At 43.7% G+C, this 8,680-nt stretch overlaps 1 protein-coding gene across 1 annotated transcript in view; it reads right to left on the bottom strand.

Moving 5' to 3' along the window:
* Positions 1–5,521: 5,521 nt before the first annotated feature.
* Positions 5,522–8,680, bottom strand: part of GCM2 (glial cells missing homolog 2) — a 7,056-nt gene continuing 3,897 nt past the window's right edge. The window contains exon 5 of the mRNA NM_001008480.3: positions 5,522–8,554. Coding sequence (NP_001008480.1) covers positions 7,673–8,554 — 882 coding nt within the window. The 3' untranslated portion in view covers positions 5,522–7,672. The remainder of the gene's footprint in view (positions 8,555–8,680) is intronic.

The raw sequence follows: 8,680 nt of genomic DNA, 5'->3' as shown, positions 1-8,680 counted from the left end.
GCATCCCTGGAGAAGTAACAAGGTGCACCTCATTGCTCACTGTTGCTTCTGTTACCATGGAGGAATCCTGCACCAGCTGTCATGATACCAGCAACAACCGACTTAGTGGGCAGTCTCAGTTTATCACTGCACCAGAAAACCACCAGTATGGTAGCAAGAAATATAAAGAAGTTTCCATCCATCCCCCAAAAAGCTATTTCTACATGGATGAAGTATTGTTTGGTAAAATATTTGGGCAACTGGTGATGTATTTTTTCTTAATAACTATAGTTAATCTTATGTAGTAGTGGTTAGGTGCATCACCCTTTCAGCTTTATTCTTGCTATATCATTTCACTTTTTACCTCATTGCTTTAAAATTAAGGAAGGATAAAAATCACTTCTTTAACTTGGTGTCTATGACCCTTTGTGCAGATCCCCATCCACTAGGGAAATGCTCCCCTTAAAATACTATAACATGATAGAAAGCTAACAAAATGGCAGAGCAGCAAGGTCTGAAGCTACCGCAAATGAGGATCTGCTTAAATGCAATAGCAATAAGCACAGAAACAAGAAAACAAAATAAGTATCTTCAGAAGGCCTGTAAAGTCCTCAGGTAGGCAGGGATCTCCAGATGAGATGCCTTTGCCTCCATTGCCAACTCTTAAATGAAGTTTTGGAAGGGGTGGATCCTGCTCCACCCCTTCTGATCATTCAGGTACATTGCTTGTACCTGAGCTCCCCTGGGTTGGCCCTGCATTCCCACCAGGTGCTCTATCACTGGTCCAAGCCATGACTTAGAATTTCCACTACAGATACTGAAAGCTCACTATCAGGTCATCTTGGAGCCTTCTCTTCTCCAGACTGAACAGCCTCAGCTCTCTCAGCCTGTGCTCAGAGGGGTGCTGCTCTATCCCTTGGATCATTTTTGTGTCCCTCCTCTGGATGCATTCCAACAGGTCTATGTCTCTTCTGTACTGAGGACTCCACATCTGGTTGCAGTGCTCCAGGTGAGGTCCTTTTGACCACTATTAAAAATGGGTGTGACACTGCCTTTTCTCCAGTCACCAGGGACTTCACCTGACTGCCAAGACTTTTCAAACATCATCAAGAGCGGCTTGGCAACTACATCAGCCAATTTCCTCAGGACTCTGCGATGTATCTCATCAGGACCCACAGACTTCTAGATGTTCAGGTTACTCAGGTGGTCATGAAACTGATCATCATTTACAGAAGGAGGGACATTGCTCCCATAGCCCTCACCTTCTGACCCATCTGCTTGAGGGGTGTGTGAAGAGCACAGTGAAGACTAAGGCACAAACAGTTGTTGAATACCTCAACCTTTCCCTTGTCCATTGTTACCTGCCTGCCTGTACTGCTCACTAAGGGAGGTATGCTTTCTTAGACTTTCCTCTTCAGGTTGATGTACCTGTAGAAGCTTTTCTTCTTTGCACCCTTTGCCAAGTCCAGTTGGGCATTGTCCACCCGTACACAGCCTAGCAGCATCCCTACACTCCACCTGTCCTTACTTCCACTGCTTGTGCATTTTCTTCTTGCTCTCCAGTTTGACCAGCAGGTCCCAGTTCTGCCACATTGGTTACCTGCCTTCCTTTCCTCACTTCCTACAATTGGAGATGGAGTGTTCTTGTGTCCTAAGCTTCCTTAAAAATCTGCCAGCTCTGATCTGCTCTCTCATCCTTCCGGACAGTTTCCCAGAGAGGTTTGTTGACTAACTCCCTGAATAGCAGGAAGTTGGCTTTCCTAAAATTTAGCATCTGGATTTTATTCTTTGTCTGCATAATATCCCTCAGGAGCATGAGCTCCACCACTGCAAGGTCATTACAGCCCATGATATGTACTGTATGTATGTATGTCTATATATGTATCATAAGATACATACTAGCCAGTCATATCTTGCCACTTACTGATCGTTAGAGTTGTGTGTGTACACACATAAACACACAGACATTTTATATTTACATATACAACTTCCTGAAGAGTTTCCAATGCACATTTTACAGAATCTAAAGCAATGACACACTGTGCACACATGTTGTGTATAGGCGCACACAGACACACAACACAAAGTGAATTGTAGGAGGATTTGGATGCCTGCACCTCTCTGTTTCAACAAACATAACTGTATGTTGTTATGACATGCTTTTCAGGGAGAACACTGCAGTATCTGTCAAATTTGGACCTATATAACCCCTATTCTGGCATTTTATACATTTAATATTTTGAAGAACTCACATATACGAAACATACACTGCATTTCATCCCAACTTTCTGCTCTCTATTGAAATGAACTAAAATACCAGGAAAGAAAACTCTGCATTTATAATAAACAAAGACCCAGATACAGATACACTTCTGATTTTTTGACCCTTAAGTCCTAGGATCTTGGTGCCTAAATCCTATCAGCTTTCCAAGCCGATTTAGGATGACAAATTAACTTACTTTTTATATTATTCTACTTGTCCAATTTGTACTATTATTTCATCATGTGCACTTGAAACAGTAACACACGAACCACTTATTCTCCCAAATTCTTATATAATATAATAGATTGGAGACGTAGTAAACGTATGTTTTGTCTGTTCTGCAGTATACTTTATTGCCTTATTCCTTTTCTGTGGTATGCCATAATTTTTAGAGTATGAACACAGTTAATCAGGTTAAGTACAGAAATTTCAGGATGTCCCTTCAGTAGGGAAATGGAAATGTCAAAATTGCTCTGTGGAAAGGCATAAAATCACATCAAAACTATACAATTTGACATCAATATTTATGAACCATAATACGCACCACATACATTCACCACAATATGGATGCATGCCAGGCTGTTCTATTGATGACTCTCATGAGCAAGTTGACTTAGTCACTTACATTAATAGTCTGATGGTGATAGAACAAGGGAGAAAGGTTTTAAACTAAAAGAGAGAAAATTGAGGCAGAAATTCCTTACTCAGAGGGTGGTGAGGCGGTGGCACAGCTGCCCAGAGAAGCTGTGGTGCCCCATCCCTGGAGGTGCTCAAGGCCAGGTTGGATGGGGACCTGGGTGGCCTGAGCTGGTGGGGGCAGCCCTGACTACAGCAACTATAGTTGGAGTTGGGTGGGCTTTAAGGTCCCTTACATTCTAAGCTGTTCTATGATTCCATGTTTCCATGGTCTAGACAACCAAATTTTGCTACAATCAACACCTGCACACTTTGTAAAGTTGTCATAATAGTTTTGTCTCCCAAACAGATGGAAAATCCTATCACAAACAACAGCTTGTTTTATACACTTAATGACATGCTGCCTATAATCTCCTCATGCCGGATTACAGAAGGATGAAAGCAGGGGACAGATAGAGGACAAAATGCAAACACTGGAAACCATTTACTGATTTGTATAGACTTAGAAAATCTGAACTACTACACATTTTCAAGTTTTAAGCAATACTATTAGTGGTTTTAAATATCCGCATTACAGTTTAAAATAGAATTAATAACAGCAAACTATCTGCATTTCTGCCATACCTGAAACACGCATTACCAAACACATCACCGCCACACGTTAAACAGGCTGCCCAAACTAAAGCATAAGCCAAAACATACCACCCCAGCAGAGAGAGCAGGCATACAGGGAAAACACAACCCCGTTTCACCAACCTGTCTGCTAATGCGGAGCTCAGCAGCCCGGCTTACAGAGGGGCAGGACACTTCCCACACACGCCTCAGAGCGAAACATCGCTTCTAACCCGCGCCTCCTGCCCCAGCCCCGCACCGCCCGCTCACCACAGCGCTCCGGCCCGGCGCTGCCAACCGCGGTCCGCCACCCCGCCGCTTCGGCTCGTTGCCGGGGCGACGCCGCGAGTGAGCGAGGCCTATGAAAAAACACCCCCTCCCTGATCACGTGCGGGGGGCGGGGCGTTAAAAACCCGAGCCTAAGGCTGATTGTAGATGCAATGTGTGTTTTTAAGCTGTGGTGCACCTGCTTGCCTGCTTGTTTTACACGGGAATATGAGCGCGCTCGCTGCTAATTTGCTGTTGAAAGAGCTCTCTTTGGCTGCGGTCTGTGAAGGTGTTGATGCTTGGCTAGAATGCCAGCAGAAGGCGGGCTTCTCACAAGCGGCTTTGCAGCCAGTGACAGCGGGTATGCTGAAATTAATTGGCGTTGTGTGAACTTCACTTTGCTTTTGTTTAGGCTATCTTGATCCACACACCTGTTTCCCACTGGTGGATGTGTTGCCTATGGATTCTTGCAAGCCCATGGTGGTGCTGTATTGAAATGCCCTCTCCTTTTCGCTCAGTGTTATCCGTAGTACTGCATTAACAGCAGTTGACTCCATCTCCCTTTGTTTGAGAGCTAGAATGCCTCAGGGGTCCAGGGCTGGGACAACACCATGTGCTGTCCTCAATATTTCTCAGGTAGATGGGCTCTGGTGGGCTGCCCACACCAGCTCAGGCTTTCCAGGGCCCCATCCAACCTGGACTTCAACACCTCAGGGTTGAGGCACCCTCAGCTTCTCTGGGCAGCCCATGCCAGTGCCTCACCACTCACTGAATAGAGAATTTTTTCCTATTATCTAATGATATTAATGACATGAGCTTCCCAAAACATGTAGCTCATCTCCTCAGAAGGCCTCCTGTACCCCTGGAAACGTGTTGTGTCCTGCTGCATGGTCCAGTTTTGTGAATGGGAGTAGCTCAGTTGTATCAGATAGCTCCCTCAAAAAAGATGCAGAGGAAAACCCTAAAAGCAGAAAGAAACCCCAGAACCCACTCAGGAAAAAGCAAGAAGCAAACTCAGGAATTCTGCCCCACTGGACCATCAGTGTCTCTGGCAGAGCTCTGCTTCCCGCCTTCCCTCTATTCTATTCCCGCCTCTGCGTGTGGAGATGACGAAGGCCTCAATGGGTACCTCAGTAGAGAGCAACCACTGAGATCAACAAAAGCACTCAAAAAATTGTTGACCAGCCCCTTGTCTCTAGGAAGGGATCCTTTATACACCCAGGCTTTCAAGCCTTGCCATTAAAAGGCTGCTTTTTGATATAAAGGGCATCCTCAGCCCGGGGACAGCTGGTGTTTTCCTCAGCAGGGCCCTTGTTGTTGGTGCTAAGCTGGAGCCACAGGTGGCTGAGTTCAGAAAGCACATTCTTCCCCTCCACAGCTACACTGTGACAGCAGGAATTTGTTAGGCAAGGACATCTGCAGACAAGCATGTGGGCAGCCCAGAAACCGTGCTTGAGGGGCAGCGTGAATGGAGAAGCTACTTGAGGACCGAAGAGAGCACATCTTTCTTCAAGGCTGCTGCTGCACTCAAGAAACATGCTTTTAAAGTTAATTCCATAGCTATATAAACCAGCAAGGAGGCACTCGATTTCAGCTTTTTGTTACGGAAGCTAGCATTGCATTCAAATTGCTGTATTTTAGACAGAAAACTATGTACAACACCAGATTGAATCCATCTGCTCTTTTATCTGGAAAGGCTAAGGCACAGGTACATTGTCCCAGACACTTGTGGATGAAAAGCAGCAGTGCAAAGAGAGGCCGCAGTAATCTTCAGAGAGGTTTTACTTGTTTGAGGGCCACAGGTGATACAGTGAGCTAATTGCCACCATATCTTTGTACTGTGCTTAAACAGCTGTTGTGTTTATCAGACAGAAGTCTACCACCCAAAAAGTAGCATTTTGACAGTTTTCTGCATTTACTCAGCTGATGTACAAAGTTCTGCTTAAAAGGCTGTGTTTTGAGAGCATAGCATAAGAATTTAAGCATGCAGATACAGCAACAAGCTTTATACCAGTATATTAACAGCAAAAAAAAACCCCACAGCTTGTCCTGGCATTTTTATCACATCTGGAGGTAGAGTCACAGTCATCTGATTTCTCTAAAGCCAGTACAAAATGGGGTAGCTTACATCTTTAAAACTCTTTGACTCTGAGATCTTCTGTGAATCTCTTTCCAGCCGTTTTGCTTGACCTTAATCCCTCTCCCCACCTATATACCTCCATATTTCTTCAAATGTTAGGCAGCTTTATCTTTTTATTCTATTTTTATTCTACTCCCAAACTGACTTGATACGTTTGGGAGTACAGATAAGAAGTTCCAATTCTGTGTATGGTGTTGCATGTTTCTGAGCCCAAAATTTGATTCAAATTTCCTGGGCAGCAACTTGCCATTTTCTTAGCTTAGTGTGTAGGCTAATTATGTAACTGATGTTGCTCACCTGACTCATTTCTGTAATCTAAACCACCTTGTAGAACTGCCACAAAAATCTAAAAAGAGCCTGGTGAGGCAGACAGCAAATGCACTAGAAATGGACGTAAGCTTGATGTAGATGAATTCATTTAGTCACTTCATAAATACCAGCTTCAAGTGGCTTGAGCTTTTAAAATGCTGATCAATCCACTGCTGAATGGTGCTGGTTAATTTGCTGTGCAATTCTATTGCAAGTATCAGACTGCGTGCATGTTCTCATAAAAAATACAAAGTTAAAAAAGCAGTACACCAAATATAATGACAAACCCAAGTGTCTGGACACCATACCATACAAATAACATTTTGTTATTAGTTTGATGACAGCACTGCAAGATTCTGCAGATTGAAGCCAACTAGTGAACCGCTTGTGTTAGATTACATGTTGTTTTGTGTTTAAATGCATGTTTATTAAAAGCATACAGTAGCATACACTTACTCAAAACAGCAAAAATATACAAAAACATTTTCAAAAATATTTGAGTGCCTAAAAAGTTAAAATACTCAGTAGCTAATAATTAATGCTGTCACCTCGACCAAATCCCTGCCTACATAGCTTTCTTGCTAGGCATACTGTTCCGGTTTCATTAAACAGCACTAGATGGCAGCTTCCAAAATATGTAAATTGAAACCAGCAGTGCTGTCTTCTTCTGGGCCTACTGGAGAAGGGTTTTGTTAGCTGAGAGCCTGGAGGTGCAAGTTCTCACGTTTTCTTTGTTTAGCTCAAGGTCTCAGAAAATTTTGGCTTTTGACCTCTTGCTTTGTTGCTTTATTCCCAGGAGAACACCACTGTCAGAGGGGATAGGGGTGAGGGTTAGGAATTGCTAGTAAAAGTCCTTTGGAGGAAAGAGGAAGACCTAATGGTGAGGCAGAGAGAAGAGTAGTAGTAATTGACAAGGTTTGTTCACATTCACCTGCTGCTTTTAAACAAAAATCCAGTTTCCGTGCAGGTTTATCATTTCTCTAGCCCACTACTTTTTGCATTCATAACATAGATCATGGCAGGTGGATAGAGCATTCAGGTTAATTATCCTGCAACTTGTCTCACTGACATTTCTTTCCACTGGCTGTAATCTATAACCTCTCCTATTCTCTTTTTCAATTACCTGGGGTGTGTTTTCTGAGTTGGAGCACTTTCTCTATAATCACTGGCAGGGGCAGTGGCTGTAAGCAGATCACAGTTTCCATTACAAGAGGCTACTTACTTCCTGAGGTGCTTTATCCCCACACCACCATCTCCCAGTCATGTCTGGACCTCTCATACTATTTTAGAGGTACACATATTGATATATATATATTTTTTTTTGGTGGGGGAAATATGCTTTATTCAGCTCCAGAAAGCAACAACACACTGCTTTCTCACACCTCCTCAAATCTCAAACAACGTACCATTAGTGCAACCATTAATTTCCCAGTTGACAATCTCAATAGAATTTAGGTAACATTTAGTCAATATTCAGCACTTTCAAACCTTAAGGCTTGTCCTTCATGCTCAGCATAGCTGTTCCCCAGCGGTAAGCCATACCGATAGGCCTCCACGCTCTCACCTGGTTCGGACTTTGTGGTGATTGGGTCGTGCTGGTAGAGCAATGCTGACTTGATCATCCCAAAGTCTTCCTGAATCTTCATCCCTGAATAGATAGTGCCTGAGACATTTTCAGCCACATGTGTATAGCTCTGAAGGTTTTTCATATCACAGAGGTTCTCACTGTATTTCAGCATGGATGGCTTGTAGGCCTGGTAGGACACCTTTGTGGTGGTTGTGATGACAGTCTGTAGTGGTGGGGCCATGGGAGAAGGACTGGGACCATATTTGCCAGAGTACTCACCACCATAATAAGGGTGGTTAGTGCTTGTTTGCATCTGACCATAGTCGCTCCTGTCTCCACTGCCAGTTTTCCCCCAGATTGGTTTCAGTCCATAATGCCTACCAGTATGGTCAAAGCTCTTGTCAATGCTTGTCAAGGAATTATAGTGAGATCCATTCAAACTGATAGGGTCGGCATCGAGGGGAGGATTTGCTGGATCTTTATAACATGATGAATAAGGGCTGGAGCCAATGAAGGAAGGAACTCCAAACTCGTAACTACATGGCCTGGGCACATAGATTCTAGGATTGGGGCACTTCTGGTATGGCAACACCTGGTCCTCTTGGAAGCTGGCTGAGTCATAAGGCATCTTGTAGAGGTCAGTATTTTGTGGCAAAGGGTAAGACTGAGCTGGAATTGAAAAACTGGTGTCTGTGATGATGCTGACTCTTTCTGGGACATCTATGGAGGGCAGATTTTGCATGTTACTGACATAACCACTGCTATCATGATATCTTCCAGCCTGGAAAGGACAAGAGCTTTAAGATTCAGGAGTGGATACTGCCTACAGTGCACTTCCTGACACTTGCATAAATGATCATTTCAGTCCCAAATGAACAAATGTAGCATGGTATAAAACTTTGTGTTG

Source organism: Gallus gallus, chromosome 2, assembly GCF_016699485.2.
Source record: "Gallus gallus isolate bGalGal1 chromosome 2, bGalGal1.mat.broiler.GRCg7b, whole genome shotgun sequence".
Classification (NCBI taxonomy): domain Eukaryota; kingdom Metazoa; phylum Chordata; class Aves; order Galliformes; family Phasianidae; genus Gallus; species Gallus gallus.
This window is presented reverse-complemented; position numbering and strand designations above follow the sequence as displayed.